General features: G+C 50.5%; 1 protein-coding gene across 7 annotated transcripts in view; it reads left to right on the forward strand.

Moving 5' to 3' along the window:
• Window positions 1-26,635, forward strand: part of LOC125452332 (equilibrative nucleoside transporter 1-like) — a 255,065-nt gene extending 228,430 nt beyond the window's left edge. For 6 of the 7 annotated variants that reach the window (XM_059645067.1, XM_059645066.1, XM_059645065.1 and 3 more), the window contains 2 exons: window positions 22,056-22,252; window positions 24,341-26,635. In XM_059645067.1, coding sequence (XP_059501050.1) covers window positions 22,056-22,252; window positions 24,341-24,452 — 309 coding nt within the window. In that variant the 3' untranslated portion in view covers window positions 24,453-26,635. Of the gene's footprint in view, window positions 1-22,055; window positions 22,257-24,340 lie in introns of those variants that run through there. The other variant, XM_059645071.1, reaches the window with a different exon arrangement.
• The last annotated feature ends 681 nt before the right edge of the window (window positions 26,636-27,316 follow it).

The raw sequence follows: 27,316 nt of genomic DNA on the forward strand, positions 1-27,316 counted from the left end.
ACAATGCTGTCTCTCACACAATGCTGTCTCTCACACAATGCTGTCTCTGAAACAATGCTGTCTCTCACACAGTGCTGTCTCTGAAACAATGCTGTCTCTGAAACAATGCTGTCTCTCACACAATGCTGTCTCTCACACAATGCTGTCTCTGAAACAATGCTGTCTCTGAAACAATGCTGTCTCTCACACAATGCTGTCTCTCACACAATGCTGTCTCTGAAACAATGCTGTCTCTCACACAATGCTGTCTCTCACACAATGCTGTCTCTCACACAATGCTGTCTCTGAAACAATGCTGTCTCTCACACAATGCTGTCTCTCACACAATGCTGTCTCTGAAACAATGCTGTCTCTGAAACAATGCTGTCTCTCACACAATGCTGTCTCTCACACAATGCTGTCTCTCACACAATGCTGTCTCTGAAACAATGCTGTCTCTCACACAATGCTGTCTCTGAAACAATGCTGTCTCTGAAACAATGCTGTCTCTGACACAATGCTGTCAAATTCCTCACCATCCAGACCCTGAAGCTGACAGCAGTCCCTGTCTTTGTTTAAAACCCTCCTACTATTACAACCTGATCATTCTTACAGCTATCTGTGATCTCCCAACATATTTGTTCCTCAATTTCCTGCTGACTACTTGGCTTGGGGTGGAGTTGGGTGGGGGGGGGGGGGGGTGGGGGGTGGCCTGGAGTACAGTCTCATCAAACTGATCACTTTTTAAAAAAATCTCTCAGTTTTACCCATGTTGACTCACTGAACGCTCTTGAAGAAGTATCCTTTCTAAGCACTGCTGTGATGTTTTCTGAATCAGAAGTGCTGATCCCCCCTGCTATCCTTCTCCCCCAGCCGTGTTTCTGTAATAGCCATGCTATCCCAATCCCATGTTCCGATACATGTCCTAGGCCTTACCTGTCAGCTCTCTTGCTTTGAAATTAATGCAGTTTATTCATCAGGTTTTGCTCCTTCTCTGCTGTTCTCTTGCCTATTTAACTTCCTCTCTCTAAATTCTGTGCCAGCCTAAACTTCCTGTTTCACCCACTGACTGTTTATGGACCCCACTCCTGCCAGACTATTTGAAAGCCTCTTGAGTGGCCCATGTAAATCTGCCCCACAGGATACTGGTCCTCCTGCAGCTCGGGTGTAACCCGGCCTGCTTGCACAGGTCACCTCTGCCCCAGAAGAGATTCCAATGTTCCAAAAATCTTAATTGTTGCCCCCTGCATCAGTTCCTCAGCTGCTCACTCATCCACCCTGCCCTCCTGTTCTGTAACACCGTAAGACATGGGAGCAGAAATTAGGCTATTTGGCCCATCGGGTCTGCCCCGCCATTCAATCATGGCTGATAAGCTCCTCAAGCTCATTCTCCTGCTTTCTCCCCGTAACCCTTGATAATCAAAAACCTATCTATCTCTGTCCTAAATGTACTCAGTGACCTGGCCTCCCCAGCCTTCTGTGGCAGTGAATTCCACAGATTCACCACTCTCTGGCTGAAGAAGTTTCTCCTTAGCTCCATTCTAAGAGTCTTCCCTTTACTCTAAGGCTGTGTCTCGGTTCCTGGACTTTCCTACAAATGGAGCATCTTGTCAACATCCACTCTGTCCAGCCCATTCAGTATTTTGAAAGCTTCAATTCGATCCTCCTCATCCTTCTAAACTCCAATGAGTATAGTCCCCAGACATTCCTCATGTGTTAAGCTTTCCATTTCTGGGACCATTCAAGTTCTCTCAAAATAAATGTTAACGTTGCAATTGCCTTCCTGACTGCTGACTCAACCTGCAAATTTACCTTGAGAGAATCCAGGACTAGCTGGTAATGAGCTGCTTTCTTGAACCATTGTAGTCCTCCCAGAGACTCGCAAGTCTCTGCACTTCAGACTTCTGAGTTTTCTCCCCATTTAGAAAATAGTCCATGCTTTTGTTCTTCTCACCAACGTGCATGATCTCACACTTTCCCATGTTGTATTCCATCTGCTGCTTCTTTGCCCACTCTCCTAAACCCGTCTAAGTCCTTCTGCAGCCTCGCCACAACCTCAATACTACCTGACTTCCCCTCTTTCTACCACCTCCAATCTGCACTCTTAGCCAGAATGCCCTCAGCCCCTTCAACTAGCTTGTTAATGTACAACATGAAGCGTTGTTATCCCAGCACTGACCCTTGTGGAATACCATTCGGCTGCCTTCCAGAGAAAGACCCCTTTATCCCTACTCTCTGCTTTCTGCTATAACTCAATCCTGTATCTATGCTAACAGCTTGCCTCTAACGCCATGGGCCCTTATCTTACTCAGCAGCCTCCTGTGCGGCACCTTATCACAGCCCCCCTTGAAGTCCAGGTAGAATAAGATTGATTGGCTCTCCTTGGTCTACCCTGCCCATTACTTCCTCAAAGAATTCAAGCAGATTTTTCAGGCATGACCTTCCTTAATGAAACCATGCTGACTTTGCCCTATTTTACTGCACGCTTCCAAATATTCAGAAATCTCATCCTTTACAATGGACTGCAAAGTCTTGCCAATCGGCCTGTAATTTTGTCTTTTGCCTTACTCCCTTTTTAAACAAGGGTGTCGTGTTAGCGATTTTCCAGACCTCTGGGACCCTCCCTAACTCTAGTGATTCCTGAAAGATCACCTCTAATGCTTCCACTTTCTCTCCTTTAGAACTCTGGGGTGTAGTCCATCTGGTCCAGGTGAATTGTCTCCCTTCAGGCCAATCAGTTTTACTAGCACCTCTTTCCTTGGTGTATGTCATCAGACTCAGCTCTGCCCCTGGGCCTCTTGAAATTTTGGGAGATTATTCGTGTCTTCTACCCTAAAGACTGATGCAAAGTAATTATTCAGCTCCCCAGCCATTTCCTTATTCCCTGTTGCCGTCTCTCCAGCGTCATTTTCCAGCACGTGGTTGCACAACTGGTACGAAGGGCCTAAGATCAACCCGAGTGTGTACTTCTATATTCTTTCCATCTGTTTCTGTCCCTTTGTGTTTTTCTCCCCCCTCTCTCGCATGCACGCTCTGTCTCCATCTGCCCATTTCTCTGCCCTGCTCACTTTTCCCTGCCTTGCACTCCCCCTGCATCTGTCTGTTTTTCTCTCATGCTATGTCTCTCTCTCCACCTCTCTCCCGCTGTGTCTCTCTCTTTTTGTCTCTCTTTCCTCCTCACCATTTCTCTCTTTCATTGGTTGACGCAGCTTGTCTAATGCTGAGAAAGTGTTAGCCCGTATTTGAAGGAGTGGTCCAGATGTAGGGCTGTGTGACACCTACAGAGCCGGTTAGATTGTTCACATCAGCACGCTGGCACCGTGGGATTCTCTGCGGGAGGATCTGTGCCCACTAAACAAAACGCTGAGTCTGTAGCAATACTGAATGCGTCTCTTGGAGGTTTTATAGCTGTTTATGAAAGGTGCTGCCACTGTTGCCAGGAGTAACCTACAATAATCTGCCTTGCCTCACCCTTTGTTTGGGATGATCAGAGAATGGGCCTGTGATCGCTGCCAAGCCTCAACCAGAGAGCAGTTCACACACAGGAAGGAGAGAAATGTTTAGCAAGTGAATTCTGGAGTTTAGGACCCAGGCAGTTGAAGACGTGGATATAAAGTGGAATAATAAAAACCAGCTCCATTTGCTTCCGAGATAACAAAGTGTGGAGCTGGATGAACACAGCAGGCCAAGCAACATCAGAGGAGCACAAAAGCTGACGTTTGCTTCCATTTGCTCCCCCTCCTCCCTTGATTCCAAAATTTCTCAATCTCGGTCTTTGGTGTGTTATTCAACAGTAACAATTCACAATGCCGTAGTGTGCAGAATTCCAAGCTTCACAACGCCTTGTGAGTTGGGAGTGAATAAATTTGACGCTGGGACAGAGAGATTTTGGTCTCTCAGGGAGCAAGGGGCAGGAAAATGGAGCCGAAGCCCAAAAACAGCATCTGAAACAATATTTTTTCACGGGATGTGGATGTCACTGGCATTTGCTGCCCGTCCCCCAATGAGAGTCAACCACATTGCTGTGGGTCTGGAGTCACATGTAGGCCAGACCAGTTAAGGATGGCAGAGCTCCTTCCCTAAAGGACATCACTGAACCAAATGGATATTTTTTGCAAAGAGTTAACAATAATTATGTTGTCCACAAGACCGTAAGATGTCGGAGCAGATATAGGCCACTCAGCCCTGGAATGCAATGGGATCATGAGTGACAATAGACAATAGACAATAGACAAAAGTGCGGAAGTAGGCCATTCGGCCCTTCGAGCCAGCACCACTATTCATTATGATCATGGCTGATCATCCACAAGCAGTATCCTGTTCCAGCCTTATCCCCTTAACCCTTTATTCCACTATCTTTAAGAGCTGTATCTATCTTTTTCTTGAAAGTATCCAGAGAGTTGGCCTGCACTGCCTTCTGGCACAGAGCATTCCATATACCCACCACTCTCTGGGTGAAGAAATTTTTCCTCAACTCTGTTCTAAATGGCCTACCCCTTATTTTCAAACTGCGTCCTCTGGTTCTGGACTCACCCATCAGCGGAAACATGCTTCCTGCCTCCACAGTGTCCAATCCCTTAATAATCTTATACGCCTCAATCAGATCCCCTCTCATCCTTCTAAACTCAAGCGTCGACAAGCCCAGTCGCACCAATCTTTCAACATATGATAGTCCCACCATTCCGGGAATTGACCTTGTGAACCGACGCTGCACTCTCTCAATGGCCAGAATGTCCTTCCTCAAATATGGAGACCAAAACTGCACACAGGTGCGGTCTCACCAGGGCCCTGTACAGCTGCAGAAGGATCTCTTTGCTCCTATACTCAATTCCTCTTGTTATGAAGGCCAGCATGCCATTAGCTTTCTTCACTGCCTGCTGTACCTGCGTGCTTGCTTTCATTGACTGATGTACAAGAACACCCAGATCTCGTTGTACTTCCCCTTTACCTAACTTGACTCCATTGAGATAGTAATCTGCCTTCCTGTTCTTGCCACCAAAGTGTATAACCTCACATTTATCCACATTAAACTGCATCTGCCATGCATCCGTCCACTCTCCTAGCCTGTCCAAGTCACCCTGTATTCTCATAACATCCTCCTCACATTTCACACTGCCACCCAGCTTTGTGTCATCGCAAATTTGCTAATATTACTTTCAATGCCTTCATCTATATCATTAATGTATATTGTAAACAGCAGCGGTCCCAGCACCGAACCTTGTGGTACCCCACTGGGCCACTGCCTGCCATTCCAAAAGTGACCCATTTATCCCGACTCTTACCTTCCTGTCAGCCAGCCAATTTTCAATCCAAGTCAGTATTTTGTCTCCAGTACCATGTGCCCTAATTTTGCTCACCAATCTCCTATGTGGGACTTTATCAGAGGCTTTCTGAAAGTCCGGTACACTCCATCCACTGGCTCTCCCTTGTCCATCTTCATAGATACATTCCTCAAAAAATTCCAGAAGATTAGTCAAGCACGATTTCCCCTTTGTAAATCCATGCTGACTCTGACCTATCCTGTTACTGCTATCCAAATGAGTCGTAATTTCATCTTTTATAATTGACTCCAGCATCTTTCCCACCACTGTCAGGCTAACCGGTCTAGAATTCCATTTTCTCTCTCCCTCCTTTCTTGAAAAGTGGGACAACATTAGCCACCCTCCAATCTGCAGGAACTGATCCTGAATCTATAGAACATTGGAAAATGATTACCAACGCGTCCACGATTTCTAGAGCCACCTCCTTAAGTATTCAGGGATGCCGACCATCAGGTCCCAGGGACTTACAAGCCTTCAGTCTGAACAGTCTATCCAACACAATTTCCTGCCTAATATAAATTCCCTTCAGCTCATCCATTACCCTAGGTCCTTCAGCCACTATTACTTCTGGGAGATTGCTTGTGTCTTCCCTAGTGAAGACAGATCCAAAGTACCTATTCAACTCTTCTGCCATTTCCTTGCTCCCCATAATAAATTCACCCGTTTCTGTCTTCAGGGGCCCAATTTTAGTCTTAACCGTTTTTTCCTTTTCACATACCTAAACATGCTTTTATTATCCTCCTTTATATTTTTGGCCAGTTTGCCTTTGTACCTTTTTGTTTTCCTCTGCATATTGCCTTTTTAGTTATCTTCTGTTGCTCTTTAAAAGCTTCCCAGACCTCCGGCTTCCTGCTCATCTTTGCTATGTTATACTTCTCTTTTATTTTTATACAGTCCTTAACTTCCATCGTCAGCCATGGCCACCCCTGCCTCCCCTTACAATCTTTCTTCCTCTTTGGAATGAGCTGGTCCTGCACCTTCTGCATTATATCCAGAAATACCCGCCATTGTTGTTCCACTGCCATCCCTGATAGGGTATTGCACCATTGAACTATGGCCAGCTCCTCCCTCATAGCTCCATAGTTCCCTTTGTTCAACTGCAATACTGACACTTCCGATTCTCCCTTCTCCCTCTCAAACTGCAGATTAAAACTTATCATATTATGGTCACTACCTCCTAATAGCTCCTTTACTTCGAGGTTCCTGATTAAATCCGGTTCGTTGCACAACACAAGATCCAGAATTGCCTCCTCCCTGGTAGGCTCCAGTACAAGCTGTTCTAAGAATCCATCTCGGAGGCACTCCACAAACTCCCTTTCTTGGGGTCCAGTACCATCCTGACTCTCCCAGTTTACCCGCAAGTTGAAATCTCCCATAACAACTGTAGTAATACCTTCGTGACAGGCCAATTTCAACTCCTGATTCAACCTGCACCCTACCTCCTGGCTACTGTTTGGGGGCCTGTAGATAACTCCCATTAGGGTCTTTCTACCCTTAGAATTTCTCAGTTCTATCCATACTGACTCTACATCTCCTGACTCTATGTCTCCCCCTTGCAAGGGACCGAATATCATTCCTCACCAACAGGGCTTCCCCACCCCCTCTGCCCGTCAGTCTGTCCTTTCGATAGCACGTATATCCTTGAATATTCATTTCCCAGGCCCTGTCCACTTGAAGCCACGTCTCAGTTATCCACACAACATCGTACTTCCCAACTTCCTACTGAGCCTCAAGCTCATCCACTTTATTTCTTCTGCTTCGTGCATTCATATATAATATTTTTAATTTGTTTCTCCCCTCACCCTTCCTATCAATCCCTATTTCACTTGGCCATACTGTACAATCCCTTCTTGAGATTTCTGCTCTGTTGATTCTGTTGTCCTTCTTAACCTCTCTTATTCTCACTTTCCCTTTAACTTCATTCTTAAATTTCCAGTTTGCCCCCCCCCGCCCCGTTACTTAGTTTAAACACACCTGCATTGCAGTGGCAAACCTGCCTGCCAGAAAGCTGGTCCCCCGATTATTAAGATGCAAACCGTCCCTCCTGTACAATTTATTCTTAACCCAAAACATACCCCAGTGATCCAAGAATTTAAATCCTTGCTTCCGACACCAGTCCCTCAGCCACACGTTCAGGTCCATTATCTCTCTGTTCCTGCCCTCTCCAGCCCGAGGAACTGGAAGCAAACCAGAGATAACCCCCCTGGAAGTCCTGCTTTTCAGCCTTCTTCCGAGTTCTCTGAAGTCCCACTGTAGAATGCTCCTCCTTTTCTTCCCGACGTCATTAGTGCCGACATGCACCACCTCTGGGTCTTCACCTTCACCCTCGAGGATTCTCTGCCCTCTGTCAGTGACGTCCTGGATCCTGTCACCAGGAAGGCAACACACCATCCTCAAATCTCACCTGTTGCCGCAGAAACCCCTGTCAGTCCCTCTCACAATGGAGTCCCCTATTACCACAGCTCTCCGTGATGTCTGACTTCTCGGCTCTGCCTCTACAGCAATTTCTGACTCGCAGACCTGTCCACCTCTCGGGCTGGCAGTGTCGTCTGTCTCGGCCGTTTCCAAGACAGTCAGCCTGTTTACAATAGGTGCTTCCCCTGCGGTCTCTTGTACTTCATTCATGTCTTCCTTTGTCATCGACATCCCCCTTCTCTCTTCAGGTATCCTCGGTGTAGTGACCTTGCTGAAGGTCCTGTCCAGAAAATTCTCATTCTCTCAGATGAGCCTGAGGTCTTCTAGTTCTTTCTTCAGTGCTGTAACAACCTCCTTCAGAAGCTGAATGTGTACACAATTACCACAGCTATAGGAGCCAGAAACATCATCAGTGTCCCTGACCTCCCACAGCATGCATGCAGCACACTGAATCAGCTTGGCAGTCATGTCTTCACCCTCTTCAACAGTGGCGTAAGCTCCTCACTGAGCCTCTTCACCGAAAACTCGCACTTTACTCACCAGGCACTTCCCTCAGCCCTTGTGTGTTTGCTGTGAGTCTGTGGACTCTTAATTAGGTTAGAGGAGGAGGGTGGGAGGGAGGCCCTACCGTGTAGGACCTGCGGCTGAGAACACACCTACTTAAATAGCACTCACTTACCTTCCCAACTGCCTCTCTGCCCTGACCTCACGTCCATCCGGCTCGCGCCGCTCTCTGCTGTAAAAAGGCAACAGAGTGATAACATAGTATAACATGGCAAAAATGAGTGGGAAGCCGGAGGATTGGGAAAGTTTTAAAGAGCAACAGCGGATAACTAAAAAGGCAATACACAGAGAAAAAATGAGGTATGAAGGCAAACTGGCCAAAAATATAAAGGAGGATAGTGAAAGCATGTTTAGGTATGTGAAAAGAAAAAAACGGTTAAGACTAAAATTGGGCCCCTGAAGACAGAAACGGGTGAATTTATTTTGGGGAGCAAGGAAATGGCAGAAGAGTTGAATAGGTACTTTGGATCTGTCTTCACTAGGGAAGACACAAGCAATCTCCCAGAAGTAATAGTGGCTGAAGGACCTAGGGTAATGGATGAACTGAAGGGAATTTATATTAGGCAGGAAATTGTGTTGGATAGACTGTTCAGACTGAAGGCTTGTAAGTCCCTGGGACCTGATGGTCGGCATCCCTGAATACTTAAGGAGGTGGCTCTAGAAATTGTGGACGCGTTGGTAATCATTTTCCAATGTTCTATAGATTCAGGATCAGTTCCTGCAGATTGGAGGGTGGCTAATGTTGTCCCACTTTTCAAGAAAGGAGGGAGAGAGAAAATGGAATTCTAGACCGGTTAGCCTGACAGTGGTGGGAAAGATGCTGGGGTCAATTATAAAAGATGAAATTACGACTCATTTGGATAGCAGTAACAGGATAGGTCAGAGTCAGCATGGATTTACAAAGGGGAAATCGTGCTTGACTAATCTTCTGGAATTTTTTGAGGAATATATCTATGAAGATGGACAAGGGAGAGCCAGTGGATGTAGTGTACCTGGACTCTGATAAAGTCTCGCATAGGAGATTGGTGAGCAAAATTAGGGCACATGGTACTGGGGACAAAATACTGACTTGGATTGAAAATTGGCTGGCTGACAGGAAGGTAAGAGTCGGGATAAATGGGTCCCTTTTGGAATGGCTGGCAGTGGCCAGTGGGGTACCACAAGGTTCGGTGCTGGGACCGCTGCAGTTTACAATATACACTAATGATATAGACGAAGGCATTAGAAGTAATATTAGCAAATTTGCGATGACACAAAGCTGGGTGGCAGTGTGAAATGTGAGGAGGATGTTATGAGAATACAGGGTGACTTGGACAGGCCAGGTGAGTGGGCAGATGCATGGCAGATGCAGTTTAATGTGGATAAATATATGGTTATCCATTTTGGTGGCAAGAACAGGAAGGCAGATTACTATCTAAATGGAGTCAAGTTAGGCAAAGGGGAAGTACAACGAGATCTAGCTGTTCTTGTACATCAGTCAATGAAAGCAAGCATGCAGGTACAGCAGGCAGTGAAGAAAGCTAATAGCATGCTGGCCTTCATAACAAGAGGAATTGAGTATAGGAGCAAAGAGGTCCTTCTGCAGCTGTACAGGGCCCTGGTGAGACCATACCTGGAGTATTGTGTGCAGTTTTGGTCTCCATATTTGAGGAAGGACATTCTGGCCATTGAAGGAGTGCAGCGTCGGATCACAAGGTCAATTCCCGGACTGGCGGGACTATCATATGTTGAAAGATTGGAGCAACTGGGCTTGTATACACTCGAGTTTAGAAGGATGAGAGGGGATCTGATTGAGGCGTATAAGATTATTAAGGGATTGGACACTGTGGAGGCAGGAAGCATGTTTCCGCTGATGGGTGAGTCCAGAACCAGAGGACGCAGTTTAAAAATAAGGGGTAGGCCATTTAGAACAGGGTTGAGGAAAAACGTCTTCACCCAGAGAGTGGTGGGTATATGGAATGCTCTGTGCCAGAAGGCAGTGGAGGTCAACTCTCTGGATACTTTCAAGAAAGAGATAGATACAGCTCTTAAAGATAGTGGAAACAAGGGTTATGGGGATAAGGAACAGGATACTGCTTGTGGATGATCAGCCATGATTATAATGAATAGTGGTGCTGGCTCGAAGGGCCAAATGGCCTACTCCTGCGCCTATTGTCTGTTGTCTATTGATCTGATAATTCTCAATTCCACTTTCAGACTTTTCCCCACAACCCTTGCTTCTGTTATTCATTAAAAATTCTGACAATCCTCAGGCTCGAATATACTTAACAACCCAACCTCAACAGTATAAAGAATCCCACAGATTCACTATCGTCTGAGAAAAGAAATTTCTCCACTTCTCTGTTTTAAATATTAACAATGCCACCTCACACTCCCCACTTCCCTTCTTGTCCTTTCGAAAGTCACATACCCCAAATATTTCATTCCCAGCTTTAAGCTCCCTGTCACCGGGCTGCCCAGTCAGACACATTGCCCTTTCTCTGTGCAGTGAACTCATTTATTTTGTTCAAGTATAAAATGCATTTATGTAAAGGACCATTAATTCTGCCTTTTATCCACTTTGTCTCCTTGGCCCTCTGTGCAAGTGTTTCTCCATGTTTCCTGTCTCACTCTGGGCTATCATTACCGAAATTATGATATTATTGCTGTTATCATTTTGCTTCATACACCCGCATACCCCATCTCAGAACCATCTCCTCTATTTGTTGGACAGCCCTAGTTATGCAATTCAGTTGGACACTGGTTCCAGCAAATGAAGCCCATCCCAGCAGAACAGCTTTCTTCCACCCATTCCTCCCACACCAATCTTTGAGACACACTTTCAGTTCCTTGGCATTATTTACCCTGAGCCAGATTAACAGTGGCTCATGTAATCCTTAGATTATGACCTGGGAAGTGCTGTTGTTTAATTTCACTCCTATCTGTTCAAAATCTTTCAACAGAACCACTCTCTAGGCCTATCAATCCCATCGTTACTGGTCACGTTTACGTTTCTGGATATCTGCAGTGTGTGGGATTAATAAACATTCCCCCAGGGTATTAGCCTCAGGTTCTGAATTAGGGTGGATAGGGAGAGCCTTTTTCCTAGGATAGTGACGGCGAGCACGAGGAGGCATAGCTTTAAATTGAGGGGTGAAAGATATAGGACAGATGTCAGAGGTAGTTTCTTTACTCAGAGAGTAGTAAGGGAATGGAACGCTTTGCCTGCAACGGTGGTGGATTCGCCAACTTTAGGCACATTTAAGTCGTCATTGGACAAGCATATGGACGTACATGGAATAGTGTAGGTTAGATGGGCTTGAGATCGGTATGACAGGTCGGCACAACATCGGGGGCCGAAGGGCCTGTACTGTGCTGTAATGTTCTATGTTCTATGTTAAATTGTGAGTGTGGGCCTGCAGATGATCATTTACAGTTTAGCTGACCTGTCAATACCTTATGATAACAGAAGAAGGGTCTAGGCCCGAAACGTCAGCCTTCCTGCTCCTAAGATGCTGCTTGGCCTGCTGTGTTCATCCAGCTCTACACCTTGTTATCTCTGATTCTCCAGCACCTGCAGTTCCTACTATCTCTGGCAATACTTTATGAACTGTTTTATCTATTAACTGAATGATTCCTATCACACATCCCATTTCCCGTTGTGTAAAGGGCTTTCTGCAGCTGTATTCATAACTCTTATACTCATATCTCTGAATTCATCATGAGCAAATTTCACCCTCTCCCCATTCATAACCACCTCCTCCCCCCAGCCAAAATATGTCAGGAATCAGGGCTTCAATCCCAGCTATTCACAATATGTTTTTGAGGATTTTTGGTGAGGGAACTGAATGTAGTATCTCCAAGTTTGCTGATGATACAAAGCTGGGTGGGAGGCTGAGCGGTGAGGAGGATCCAGGAATAATTCAGTGTGATTTGGACAGGTTGAGAGAGACAGAAAATGCCTGGCAGGTCAGTGTAATGTGGATAAATGCAAGGGACTGAGTGGATGACGACCCATGGTCATATTGAATGGCAGTCGAATAGCCTAGTCCTGCTCCTATTTCCTACCTTTCAGGGAGAAACTTTGTCAGCAATCTAGCTCTTATCGATTTTTTTTAATGATCTTATCTGCAATTATTTTCTTTACTTGACGAATATTGCGTACAGTTCTGATCACCGCATTATAAGAAGGATGTGTAAGCTTTGGAAAGGGTGCAGAGGAGATTTACTAGGATGTTGCCTGGTCTGGAGGGAAGGTCTTATGAGGAAAGGCTGAGGGACTTGAGGCTGTTTTCATTAGAGAGAAGAAGGTTGAGAGGTGACTTAATCGAAACATATAAAATAATCAGAGGGTTAGATAAGGTGGATAGAAAGAGCCTTTTTCCTAGGATGGTGACGGTGAGCACGAGGGGGCATAGCTTTAAATTGAGGGGTGAAAGATATAGGACAGATGTCAGAGGTAGTTTCTTTACTCAGAGAGTAGTAAGGGAATGGAACGCTTTGCCTGCAACGGTAGTAGATTCGCCAACTTTAAGGGCATTTAAATGGTCATTGAACAAGCATATGGACGTACATGGAATAGTGTAGGTTATATGGGCTTCAGGTTGGTTTCACAGGTCGGCACAACATCGAGGGCTAAAGGGCCTGTACTGTGCTGTAATGTTCTATGTTCTATGAAGTATTACTGTTGACTGACAAAAATCTGGTTGCCAAATGTACAGAATACGAAATGAAAATGCCGTTTTTCTTTATCTCACACCATTAAATCCGCGGCCCCCACCTCATTGGAACCTCAGGCTAACAACAGATTTACTAATAATCTTTCCCATCTATCAGCTATCTCAGCATTTCTGTCACACCACTTGGGAGAGGAATCTCAGCTCAGGATCAGCGGGTCAGAGCTCTACTCCTGCTCTTGTTTCTTGTGTTTTATGTAATAAGGAAATCTCTCTTCCCGTCTTCCCTGAATTATCCTGAGTCTGTTCGTCTGCTTCCTAGATTCCTCACTCAGAGAAATTAGCCCTGGCTTCTAGCCTGTTCAACTCCTCAAGAATCTCAGAGAAACTGCCTCGACGTTTTCTAATATCCAAAGAATATACTCAATGTACACATTGCACCCATTTATTCAGTATCTCACAACAAAGGCCAAACCTGCTGAGGCTGTGCTAGCCCAGCTCGAAGGCACGAATATCCTTCCATAAATACAGACAGCAAACTGCGCAACATGTTCCGAACGTGCTTGCCAAAGCCCTGTACAACTGGAACCCGCAGTATGTTTCGTTTCTAATCGCATTCCAGGAATAGGCGACATGATCTTTGTTAAATTATAAAACCAGAATAAAAATAGATATGTTAGCATTTTCAAGCAGGATGTGTGCAGACCGAAATCGAGTTCACATTTCAGGTCAATGTCCTTCCAGCAGAACTGAAAAAGTGGGAAATATGATATGGCTTAAACCAGCTAATTTATTTATGGGCACCACACCCACAAACATCCCACTCCCTCCACCACCGACGCTCAGTAGCAGCAGTGTGTACCATCCACAAGATGCACTGCAGAGACTCACCAAAGATCCTCAGACAGCACCTTCCAAACCCACGGCCACTTCCAGCTAGAAGGACAAGGGCAGCAGATACATGGGGACACCAGCCCCTGCGAGTTCCCCTCCGAGCCACTCTCAGCTTTTTGATCATCATCCCTGAGCTTACCAAATGAACATTATGCACATCCAACCACTTGGACTAGGTGTCCACAATGACCAGGAACATTGGGCCGACGAAAGGACTGACTTAGGTGCCATACAACCAAGTGCAGGGCTTTCCCAGCTATTTCCATGAATGTGTGTTGTGGGAGGGTGGGGAGGGTGTATGTACTGCCTACAGTAATTTGTATCTTCCTTTATACTCTGGGCACTGCCCCCGCCCCCCCCCCCCCCCAATGCAGCTGCATCCGATCCTGACCACCAGATATAACTTCATCTTGGAAACCCCTGGATGACCCTGGTGGGGTTGAGCCAGTATGTGGCACTGACCCTTGCTCAGGACAATCACCCCGGTAGGACGATGCCGTCCCCTCCGGTTATCTGGCCGTGCTGGCTCTGGTTGTTGATGGCTCTTCTGGTTCTCCCATGACCACCAGCTGGTTCAGTTTTGCCGGGAATGATCCACACTATGATTTCGTCACTAGTGACAGGGGAAGGCTGCCCAGAAAGTTTCAAACCTGAATGGGCTCTTCCAGGGGTAAATATGGGGATCTGTAGCTGTACCTGGACTTGGACACAGGTATGGAGATAAAGGGTAACTTGGTGTTAGGACACTGGTCTCTGTGCAGTTATTTAAGGTCCCCCTTTTAGCACAGGGATGTGGAGATTTTCTGTCTCTGGGCATTGTACGCCTTTAGAACACTGTGCCTCTGAAAGTGATGGAGATGGGCTCATCAAATATTAGTTCTAGTTAGGCAGCGGAATTTCAAACACGGTTAAGATCAGCAACAAGAACAGAAGTTGCTGGATAAGCTCAGCAGGTCTGGCAGCGTCTGTGAAGAAAAAACAGAGTTAACATTTCAGGTCTGGTGAGCCTTCCACAGAATGGAAGATCAGAAGATCAACCCTGATCTTATTGAATTGCTCCTGAGATTGGAAGGCTCTGAGTTGATGCATTGACATGGATGTGCTGCAGGGGAAACAAGTGTAGGAAAACCTAGTTCCTTGCTTATTTCATTTTCAGTCTCCCTGTTCATGTGACAGACCCCTAATTCTCCCTCAATATCAACAGTGAGACATTTTTAAAAATTCTGCTTCCATTCTTACAACCAACATTGTTTGCCCACTCCCTATATCACTCTGTGAGCCCCCATGACAGCGGGTTACCACACCTGCCTCAGTGTCAGGAATAAATGTTAGGTCTCTTTATCCAGGTCATTAAGCCTGTAAATAGCTGCTGTCCAACCCCTGGTCACTGTATCAATCCGGTATTCACTGTCCACCAACTTCAAAACGCCTCATTTCAACACATTCTCTACTCCCTCCTGTCATCCAAACCTACATCACGGCAAGATAACATTCCCTACTCCAGCACCTCCTCTCATATCTGTTCATCTTGTGTGTGGAGGGAGAGGAGAGGGCAATGGAGTGGCGGGAGAGGAGGGGGCAATGGAGTGGCGGGAGAGGAGGGGCAATGGAGTGGCGGGAGAGGAGGGGGCAATGGAGTGGAGGGAGAGGAGGGGGCAATGGAGTGGAGGGAGAGGAGGGGCAATGGAGTGGCGGGAGAGGAGGGGGAAATGGAGTGGAGGGAGAGGAGGGGGCAATGGAGTGGAGGGAGAGGAGGGGGCAATGGAGTGGCAGGAGAGGAGGGGGCAATGGAGTGGCGGGAGAGGAGGGGGCAATGGAGTGGAGGGAGAGGAGGGGCAATGGAGTGGAGGGAGAGGAGGTGGCAATGGAGTGGCAGGAGAGGAGGGGGCAATGGAGTGGCGGGAGAGGAGGGGGCAATGGAGTGGCGGGAGAGGAGGGGGCAATGGAGTGGAGGGAAAGGAGGGGGCAATGGAGTGGCAGGAGAGGAGGGGGCAATGGAGTGGAGGGAGAGGAGGGGGCAATGGAGTGGAGGGAGAGGAGGGGGAAATGGAGTGGAGGGAGAGGGGGGCAATGGAGTGGAGGGAGAGGAGGGGGGCAATGGAGTGGCGGGAGGGGAGGGGACAATGGAGTGGAGGGAGAGGAGGGGGCAATGGAGTGGAGGGAGAGGAGGGGCAATGGAGTGGCGGGAGAGGAGGGGGCAATGGAGTGGACGGAGAGGAGGGGGAAATGGAGTGGAGGGAGAGGGGGGCAATGGAGTGGAGGGAGAGGAGGGGGCAATGGAGTGGAGGGAGAGGAGGGGGGAATGGAGTGGAGGGAGAGGAAGGGCAATGGAGTGGAGGGAGAGGAAGGGCAATGGAGTGGAGGGAGAGGAGGGGCAATGGAGTGGAGGGAGAGGAGGGGGCAATGGAGTGGAGGGAGAGGAGGGGGCAATGGAGTGGAGGGAGAGGAGGGGGAAATGGAGTGGAGGGAGAGGGGGGCAATGGAGTGGAGGGAGAGGAGGGGGCAATGGAGTGGAGGGAGAGGAGGGGAAAGGGAGCAGAGGGGAAGTGGGTGGATGGGGAAGAAAATGGAGGGAAGAGAATGGGAATGGAGGAGGAGGAGAAAGGAGGGGCAAGGTGGCTGGAAACATTTTGTGGCTCATTGAGAAGGGGAGGTTAGCAGAGGTAAAGGACCTGTAATGAAATGATGGCGTGAGGTGTGGAGATGAGGGTGGGGGTGGGAGTGAAGGGACGGACGATGAGGGGGAGAGGATGGGGGTGGGGGTGAAGAGAGGGAAGATGAGGGGGAGAGGATGGGGTGGAGGTGGAGGGAGGGAAGATGAGAGGGAGAGGATGGGGGTGGAGGTGGAGGGAGGGATGATGAGGGGGAGATGATGGCGGTGGGAGTGAAGGGAGGGACGATGAGAGGGAGAGGATGGGGGTGGGGGTGAAGGGAGGGACGATTAGGGGGGAGGATGGGGGTGGGGGTGAAGGGAGGGACGATGAGGGGGAGAGGATGGGGGTGGGGGTGAAGGGAGGGACGATGAGGGGGAGAGGATGGGGGGGGTGAAGGGAGGGACGATGAGGGGGAGAGGATGGGGGTGGGGGTGAAGGGAGGGAAGGTGAGGGGTGAGGATGGGGGTGGGTTGAAGGGACGGAAGATGAGGGGGAGAGGATGGGGTGGAGGTGGAGGGAGGGAAGATGAGGGGGAGAGGATGGGGTGGAGGTGGAGGGAGGGAAGATGAGGGGGAGAGGATGGGGGTGGGGGTGCAGAGAGGGAAGATGAGGGGGAGGAGAGTTGAAGGTGAAGGGGGAGGTGGTACGTTGAGTGGTTTCAAGGAGTTACAGAACGGGAAATGGAGGGGACAATGTGTGTGCCTCGCTGGGATGAGGAGTGAAGTGATGGGGACAGAAACAGCCTGTAGAGGTGTAAATGCTGGAGAGAGGAGGCAGTATGTGGAGAGGGCTGGAGTGTGGAAGGGTGGAGAATGGAGGGCTGATGTGGAGGGGTGTGATAAAGGATGGAAAGGTGTGGGACAGGTGAGGACTAGGGGAAGTGAAGTGTGGGGGAGGTGAAGAGGGGAGGTGAGGAGTGAGGAATGGAGGGGGGGAGGTGAGGTGTGGGAAATGGAGGGGAGGTGAGCCGTGGGTTATGGAGGGGAGGGGAGGTGAGGAGTGGGGAGCGGAGGGGAGGGGAGATGAGGTGAGGAGTGGGGAATGGAGGGGAGGGGAGGTGAGGAGTGGGGAGTGGAAGGGAGGGGAGGTGAGGAGTGGGGAGCGGAGGGGAGGGGAGATGAGGTGAGGAGTGGGGAATGGAGGGGAGGGGAGGTGAGGAGTGGGGAGTGGAGGGGAGGGGGGGAGGAGTGGGGAATGGAGGGGAGGGGAGGTGAGGTGAGGTGAGGAGTGGGGAATGGAGGGGAGGGGAGGTGGGGAGTGGGGAATGGAGGAAAGAGGAGGTGGGGAGTGGGGAATGGAGGGGAGGGGAGGTGAGGAGTGGAGGATGGAGGGGAGGGGAGGTGAGGAGTGGGGAATGGAGGGGAGGGGAGGAGTGGGTGATGGAGGGGAGGGGAAGGGTGGGGAATGGAGGAGAGGTGATGAGTGGGGAGTGGAAGGGAGGGGAGGTGAGGAGTGGGGAATGGAGGGGAGGGGAGGAGTGGGGAATGGAGGGGAGGGGAGGTGAGGAGTGGGGAGGGGAGGGGAAGAGCGTGCCGGAATGCTGGGACGTGGGGGGTATGGGGGGGGAGGCATAGGGTGCATGGAATGAGGTGAGGATAAGGAAGGAGGGATGAGGTGAAGGGGCAGTGGAGCAGGATGAGAACTGAGCACATCTGTCTTGTATATACATCTCCCACATGTGAAGGAATGTGAAAGCCCTGAATGAACATTACCGCTGCCCTCACCGCCAGAGCACATGAAACGTTTATTTTAATTGTCGGTTGCAGTGTTCCTGTGACGAGGATGTGGGGAGGAAGGGATTGGCTGGGGTCTGTGGATTCTATTGACACAACAAACTCAGTAACAGCATGACTGATGCGATGCTGGCCTCAGAAATTGGAATCCGTTTTATTTTTCCAAATAATCTTATCCTTGTAATTATAGTTTAGCTGGGGAAAAAAAATTTCCCACTGCTTGGCAAACAGACTCGCCCCGATCCATCGAGGGACGTAACGTGGGAGGAAAGGACAGAGAGAGATGCCAACAGAGCCACAGAGACAGGCAAAGAGGCAGCAGGGACAGAGAGAAGGGAGATGCAGGAGAGAGTCGGAACAAGAAGGGGATGACAGAGAAACAGAAAGAGATTGAGAAACGGGGATCGCGACAGTTAAAAGCACAGAGAAAAGGAAAGAGGTGTTGGAGAGAGTGATGTGGGCTCTGAAACACAAAGAGAACCTATACCCATCGCAGTCATTGTTTTGACATAAACAGGATAAGTCCAGATAAAACTCTCACATAACCAGGTAAAGTGACATACGTTTTGATGGGAGGAATGAGGACTAGCAAAAGTAAAATGATATTACTGTTCTTACAAAGAACCTGCGTAAATATGAGAGGCCAAATGACCATTGTGTGTGTTGTAACAAAGAAACAAAGAAACCTACAGCACAGGAACAGGCCCTTCGGCCCTCCAAGCCTGCGCCGATCGAGATCCTCTGTCTAACCTGTCATCTATTTTCTAACGGTCTGTGTCCATTTGCTTCCTGCCCATCCATGTACCTGTCCAAATATATCTTAAAAGACGCTAACGTGTCTGCGTCTACCACCTCCGCTGGCAACGCGTTCCAGGCGCCCACCACCCTCTGTGTAAAGAACTTTCCACGCATATCTCCCTTAAACTTTCCTCCTCTCACTTTGAACTCATGACCCCTAGTAATTGAGTCCCCCATTCTGGGAAAAAGCTTCTTGCTATCCACCCTGTCTATACCCGTCATGATTTTGTAGACCTCAATCAAGTCCCCCCTCAATCTCCATCTTTCTAACGAAAATAATCCTAATCTATTCAACCTCCCTTCATAGCTAGCACCCTCCATACCAGGCAACATCCTGGTGAATCTCCTCTGCACCCTCTCCAAAGCATCCACATCCTTTTGGTAATGTGGCGACCAGAACTGTATACAGTACTCCAAATGTGGCCGAACCAAAGTCCTATACAACTTCAACATGAAACCATCGAATGGTTTGTGTATACTATTGTAGCAGTACTGAAAGAGAATGGAGGTGGGGGGTGGGGGTGCGGATTCTCAGGGCATATCAGCACACATGCTTGAAGATGGAAAGACAAGTGTGAATGGGATTTATTAGGCTCCTGGACTTCCTAACTAAACACACAGCACCCTATATCTCTTTTGCCAAAGTGATTCTGTCACATTTCCTGGATGGCTTCTTTTTGTGAGACCCTGTGTAATTTCTCAGTGCCTCACCTCATTATGGAGCTCGCTCGTCCAATTCTAACTTAACTTTACCATCTCATTGTAGACTGAAAATCTCACCACTGCCTTCATATCCCGGAGCAGACTGGCATGCTGGGTGTCAGCTCCGTCTGTAAAAGGCACAAAAACAGAAGTTGCTGGAAAAGCTCAGCAGGCCTGGCAGATCTGCGAGGGAGAAAACGGAGTTAACGTTTCGGGTCCGGTGACCCTTCCTTAAAACTCAGAACCATACACTCAGACAATCATTGTCAGTGCTCAGTCTCCCTGAACAGGTGGTGACATTAGCCCTGAAGCTGGCAGGGCTGGGGGACTTAGTGCCCACATTAGGAACTCCTGAGGGATGGGGCAATATACAGGGGGGATACCTCCTTCCCCAGGAGAACAGGGGACCTCTAAACTTACCCCATCCCTGCTCTTGCAACCATCTCCCACCACTCGGACTGCTGCCTGTAATGTCTTACCCACTTATTCTGCCCATCACTACCTCCGCCCGCCCCGTCCATACCATCATTAGCATTCAGTGCCATCTGCGCTGTTCCCTCACTCACTGAGGACAGATCCCCACTTTGCTCCCATCTGTGGAACCCACTTTAATCTCCCCGTCCTTCATGGTCGGAGAGAACAGCCAGGAGCTGGGACTGCCCGACATTCACCACTGTCTCCATCCCTCTCGCAGGAACATGACCCAAACTGTTCCAAGGACCTGTGTCCAAGCCCCTGGACTGGTGCCAGAGCTGCCTCCAACTTACTGTGCCAGGACTCCCTGTCTTGATTTGGCAGGCGTCCTGGCCTCAATCGGGACAATTCCCGACTTTGTCTATGCTAAGGTCGAGCAGAAGGATTGACAGCCGGGGCACCTCTGGCACAGGTGGGCATGGGGCAAAGTGCAAAGATCCAAGACAGGGCAGGGATGCAGTGAGAATGTGGGTAGTTTGGGGGGGAAGTGAGTGAGGGAGTGGTCAGCCTGGCCCAGTCCGTGAACTTGGTGCCAGGAGCATTGATGCGGCAGTGCCAGTCATGCCCGATGAGCAGCTGTCAAACACGGGAGCCTGTGGGAATTGGATCATGACGTGCGGAGAAGCCGGCCTCTGTCAGGTGCGGAGATGAGTGGGTGTCCAGTGTGTGTGTGTGTGTGCGCGCGCTCAGTGTCCCGCATACACTGGCACCTCATTTCCAAGCTGGAGGTGTAGAGGGGGAATGGGTGGACGGGAGTCACCAGATTCCTGCTGCGACTGTAATACCAGGCCCTGCCGACATCCAGTTTCAACACCATGGGTAGTCGGATGCAAAGCTGCAGATGAATGCGTTGAGATTTGCAGTAAATGAGGCCCACAGCATGAAACAATCCTGTTAATAGGCAGGGACAGCAGGAACTGCAGATGCTGGAGATTCCAGGATAACAAGGTGTGGAGCTGGATGAACACAGCAGGCCAAGCAGCATCTCAGGAGCACAAAAGCTGACGTTTTGGGTGGAGACCCTTCTTCAGAAAAGTTTTCTAATGAAGGGTCTAGGCCTGAAACGTCAGCTTTTGTGCTCCTGAGATGCTGCTTGGCCTGCTGTGTTCATCCAGCTCCACACTTTGTTATCTCGGATTCTCCAGCATCTGCAGTTCCCATTATCTCTGATACAATCGCAGACATCACTCATCAGCAAAATTGTCAATAGTTCAGAGAGGGTACAGACACAAGGTGGTCTCCACCTTCCATAATTCACACACACATTAAAATGTAGATTACTCCCTCAGCACTGACCCTCCGACAGTGCCCGCTCCCTCAGCACTGACCCTCCGACAGTGCCCGCTCCCTCAGCACTGACCCTCCGACAGTGCCCACTCCCTCAGCACTGACCCTCCGACAGTGCCCACTCCCTCAGCACTGACCCTCCGACAGTGCCCGCTCCCTCAGCACTGACCCTCCGACAGTGCCCGCTCCCTCAGCACTGACCCTCCGACAGTGCCCGCTCCCTCAGCACTGACCCTCCGACAGTGCCCGCTCCCTCAGCACTGATCCTCCGACAGTGCCCGCTCCCTCAGCACTGACCCTCCGACAGTGCCCGCTTCCTCAGCACTGACCCTCCGACAGTGCCCACTCCCTCAGCCCTGACCCCTCGACAGTGCCCGCTCCCTCGGCACTGACCTTCTGATGAAGTGTCAAGCTCGCAAGCAGTCGTTGGGTTTCGCTGGTTTTTGGTTGACACTGCGAAACATCGTTTCACAATTCCTGGATTTAGCTTCCTGTGTTTGGGGCGGAATGGCCGGGCGGTGGTGTTCGATCCCTGCCCGTTCCTGCCAGTTGAATAGTCTGTGTTTTTCCGATTGCCAGCCTTCGAAAGAGAGCAGGTTGCTGCCGGTGTTTGTGAGTGCTCGCTTTGTCTTCATCCCCCTCTTCATGCTGTGCAATGTGCAGCCTCGCCAGATGCCTGTCTTCTTCGCCCACGATGCATGGTACATAGTCTTCATGATGGTGTTTGCCTTCTCGAATGGTTACCTGGCCAGCCTGTGCATGTGCTACGGGCCCAAGTGAGTCTCTCTGCAGGGAGCGGGAGCGGGAGGGGGAGGGGGAGGGGGAGGGGGAGGGGGAGCGAGATGGGGAGCGGACGGGGCAGGGGGAGGGGGAGCGGGAGCGGACAGGGCAGGGGGAGGGGGAACGGGAGCGGAAGGGGCAGGGGGAGGGGGAGCGGACAGGGCGGGGGAGGGGGAGCGGGAGCGGGGGGGGAGCGGGAGGGGGAGCGGGAACAGGACTGGGAGCGGGAGGGGGAGCAGGAGGGGGAGGGGGAGGGGGAGCGGGAGCGGACAGGGCGGGGGAGGGGGAGCGGGAGCGGGGGGGGAGCGGGAGGGGGAGCGGGAACAGGACTGGGAGCGGGAGGGGGAGCAGGAGGGGGAGGGGGAGGGGGAGGGGGAGCGGGAGCGAGATGGGGAGGGGGAGGGGGAGCGGGAGCGAGATGGGGAGGGGGAGGGGGTGCGGGATGGGGAGCGGGAACGGGACCGGGAGCGGGAGGGGGAGGGGGAGGGTCTATCCATTGGGAGTGACTGGGTGGGTGGGTGCCTCGGTGCAGCTGGGGGAGATACCAGGGAGACGCTCCAATGGACCACACCCCAGGCCAGCTTCCCTCTCAGTCAGCATTCCCAATGGAGCATTGCGACCTGTTCCCTCACCCTCACCTACCCGTCCTCACCCCTCTCCCTCACCCTCACCTACCCATCCTCACCCCATCCCTCACCCTCACCCTCACCTACCCGTCCTCACCCCTCTCCCTCACCCTCACCTACCCATCCTCACCCCATCCCTCACCCTCACCCTCACCTACCCGTCCTCACCCCATCCCTCACCCTCACCTACCCATCCCCACCCCTCTCCCTCACCCTCACCTACCCATCCTCACCCCATCCCTCACCCTCACCTACCCATCCTCACCCCTCACCCTCACCTACCCATCCTCACCCCTCACCCTCACCCTCACCTACCCATCCTCACCCCATCCCTCACCCTCACCTACCCATCCTCACCCCATCCCTCACCCTCACCTACCCGTCCTCACCCCATCCCTCACCCTCACCTACCCATCCTCACCCCATCCCTCACCCTCACCTACCCATCCTCACCCCATCCCTCACCCTCACCTACCCATCCTCACCCCATCCCTCACCCTCACCTACCCATCCTCACCCCTCTCCCTCACCCTCACCTACCCATCCTCACCCCTCACCCTCACCCTCACCTACCCATCCTCACCCCATCCCTCACCCTCACCTACCCATCCTCACCCCATCCCTCACCCTCACCTACCCGTCCTCACCCCATCCCTCACCCTCACCTACCCATCCTCACCCCATTCCTCACCCTCACCTACCCGTCCTCACCCCATCCCTCACCCTCACCTACCCATCCTCACCCCTCTCCCTCACCCTCACCCTCACCTACCCATCCTCACCCCATCCCTCACCCTCACCTACCCGTCCTCACCCCATCCCTCACCCTCACCTACCCATCCTCACCCCTCTCCCTCACCCTCACCCTCACCTACCCGTCCTCACCCCATCCCTCACCCTCACCTACCCGTCCTCACCCCATCCCTCACCCTCACCTACCCATCCTCACCCCATCCCTCACCCTCACCTACCCATCCTCACCCCATCCCTCACCCTCACCTACCCATCCTCACCCCATCCCTCACCCTCACCTACCCATCCTCACCCCTCTCCCTCACCCTCACCCTCACCTACCCATCCTCACCCCATCCCTCACCCTCACCTACCCATCCTCACCCCTCTCCCTCACCCTCACCCTCACCTCCGCGTCCTCACCCCAAATCTCTGATATGTAACTCGCCCCACAAGCCTTAACACCTGCTCCCCAGCATCTTTCTCGATCCCTTAACACCATGTAGTGAGTTCCTGCGCGTTACCCTCACACCATGTCATATCCTCCTCCCTACACTGTCCCGACTCTCTCCTCCCGACCCTCACCGATGGTCGCGCCTGTGACCTGCTCCCTCTGGCCTGGTCTGGTTTGGCTGGGGGTGGGGGTGTTTACCTGGGAGGGGGACTTTGTGAACTGATGGAAGCCCTCCTGGCAGGCTGAGTGATGCTCGGACTATTTCCTGACAGGAACGTGGCTGCACATGAAGCGGAGACAGCGGGAGCCATCATGTCCTTCTTCCTATCCCTGGGCCTGGCAGCTGGTGCCTGTCTGTCTTTTCTGTTCCGTGCTCTGGTCTGAAAAAGATCCCCACGAGATCTGAGTGTGGGCTGTGGGAGTCTGAGTTCTGCACGTCAGATCGTCTTGTTTACTGCATTATTGCCCTTTTTATACTAGTTTTAATCAGGTGCCTCCTCCGTAAGTGTGTGAGTGACTGGAAACCGCAGCCCTGCCCTGGACTCTCACCTCCCTCCCACTTCACATGCCACCCACCCTCTCCTTTAGCCCGACCTTATGTTTTCTTCTGTGCCCACTGTCCCACCTTCACCAATGACCCTCTGCCAATTTAACCGTCCTACTTCTCCCTTCTAGCTCACTCTCCACTTATCACCGACAAACAGTTCCCTCATTAAGGGCTGCCTGATCCCTTTCTCTGTCACATTTCTGCCCCTGATTTTGACCCATGCCTTCCCCCTAAACTGGCAACCCCACTCCGCCAGCTCTCCTTGATATCCTCACCGCCAACTTGATCTGAGCTGCAACTTGAAATACCCAGGGCTAGCGAGAGCTGCTGATGCTGGAGTCAGAGAATACACGGTGCGGAGCTGGAGGAACGCAGCAGGCCGGGCGGCCTCAGAGAAGCCATCAAAAGGCCCTTCTGAAGAAGGCTGCTGAACCAAAACATCAACTTTTGTGCTTGTCTGACGGTGCCTGACTTGAAACACGCAGGGTTGTGTTGGGGGCTGAGAGCAGCGAGGAGTTGAGGGGGTAGAGGAGGGGAGGTGGAGTCTGGGGACATTCCTGAGAGCTGAGGACCCCTGATTTCCCAGAGGAAGCTCCAGCTAACCTTCAGGGGAAGGGGATTTCCAGACCTTCAACTAACAGTGATGTTTGGCCTCAGTACCAGCCTTAAACTGGCCCAGAGCTCAATGCAGCTGTAGGCCAAGCCACTGGATGTTTTTCTGAATTCTGTGACGATCACTGCATTTGCTTCCCATCCCAAACTGCCCTTGCAAAGGTGTAAAATGCAAGGAAGGGCTATTGCAGGGCAGTGTCACCAAGGTAAATCAGTCCCCTCCCTTCCGCTCTGGGTTAACAGGCCTAGCTCCCACTGCTCCTCTTGCCCGGCCACTAGCCAAAGCACAAACTGTACCACCAGACACCCCCTTCACCAGCAAGAACTAAAAACCAGGGCAGGTGCTGTGTGGGCTCCCAAACTGGACTGACCTTATTCAGGAGCAAAAGCAGACGTTGCTGGAAGAGCTCGGCATGTCTGGCAGCATCTGCGAAGAAGACAATGAGAGTTAGCGTTTCGGGCCCTGTGACCCTTCTTCAGAAGTGACTTTATTCATTATAACCACACAGATTGCTAGAGGAACTCAGCATCTGTGGAAACAGAAGCAGTCAAAGTTTCAAGTCTGCCTGACCTACTGAACTTTTCTGGCTTTTTCTCGTTTTATTTCAGATCTCCAATCTGCTGCATTTTGCATCTATTTTAACATTTGTTAGTCCCTCTGTAACAAAGCGAGAGCAGCACGAGGAGACATGGATTATAATAGCTTATACTGTCAAAATACAAGTGTTTCAACAATGTAGACAAGTCTCCAGAGGACAGAATATCAGCAATAACTCTTTCAAATTGTTTTAATAGATTATTTTTATGTGCTATTTTATATATATCTTTGTTTAAAAAAAGCATGCGATCTAATCCCTGTAAATAACCACTATAGAAGTTAGCCTGTCTGAATTGTACATGAACTGGCCTGAGAAGAAGAAAGAACATACTGCGATGTAAGGAGCCAGGATTGAGAAGAAACCACAAAATGCTGAATAAATGTATGAAATGGAGCTTTGCAGGTCCCTCGGAGGGGAAGTGGAAATGGTGGAGCCGTTACTGATAAAAATGTTACTAATTACAGTCAGGAGGCAAAGTGTTGCTTGGATGCCGTGCAGAAAGGGGCTGTGGTAACAAGGTGGAGAGCTGGACGAACACAGCAGGCCAAGCAGCATCAGAGGAGCAGGAAAACTGACGTTTCGCTGCTTCTCTGAAAGACTGAAGTTAAATGAACAAGCAGTTGAAATTGAGATAAAACTCAAGAAAAAAACTTACTCTGCTATTTTGAGATTGGATTGAGGGGCGGCTGATCGTTCCTCTAGTGTAACTCTCAGACAATCCGAGCAACTCGCCCGATGGAATATGTGAGTACGACGCATTCAGGGTTAGATCTGTGGAAACATTAAATAAACTTGCTTGTGTGAAGGAATTTGGTGACTTTGATTTGCTGATCCTCGGAGCGAATGTATCAACGGTCAAAAACAGCTTGCTACATTCTAAAGGAAATGCCCATTTTCTTTTCTCCCCGCAATGACTTTAGACCACCTTCCTCTGCATATCACAATCAGTTCTGCACTGCCAACAGCTTCACTGGGTCTGCAACACAATCTTTAGTCCCACTAGTGGCTTGTACACCTGCTTTGCACCAGTCTTCATCCCACCTCATCGATTTAAACATCTTTCACGTAGAAACGAAGAGCCAGAGTCGGCCATTCAGCCCTTCCAGCTGTTCAAATGCAGGGAAATCTGCAAGGGCATTCATTGGGTTCTTGGCACTGACATCATCATGGAGACCTTACAATGCTGGGCATGGATTCTGCAGGAGGCTCCAGACTGAGACGGGTAGAGAGCCTAGAAACCAGGGGAAGGGGAGGAATGGCGGGGGCTTGGGAAGGGAGTGCACCGGGCTCAGGTGAGGGCCAAGTAGACAGGAGGCCATCTCCCTCCCATCTATACTTACCCGGCCTGGATTGCTTCCCCAGCCTGATTCCCCTCCTCATTTCCCAACCCCCCCCCCCCAGCTTCCTTCTTCCTGAGTCCTAACCATCCACCCAGCTCCACCCAAGTCCCCCTCCCCATTAAGCTCTGCCCACTCCTCCCTCATACCTCT

This window comes from Stegostoma tigrinum, chromosome 4, assembly GCF_030684315.1.
Source record: "Stegostoma tigrinum isolate sSteTig4 chromosome 4, sSteTig4.hap1, whole genome shotgun sequence".
In the NCBI taxonomy this organism is placed as follows: domain Eukaryota; kingdom Metazoa; phylum Chordata; class Chondrichthyes; order Orectolobiformes; family Stegostomatidae; genus Stegostoma; species Stegostoma tigrinum.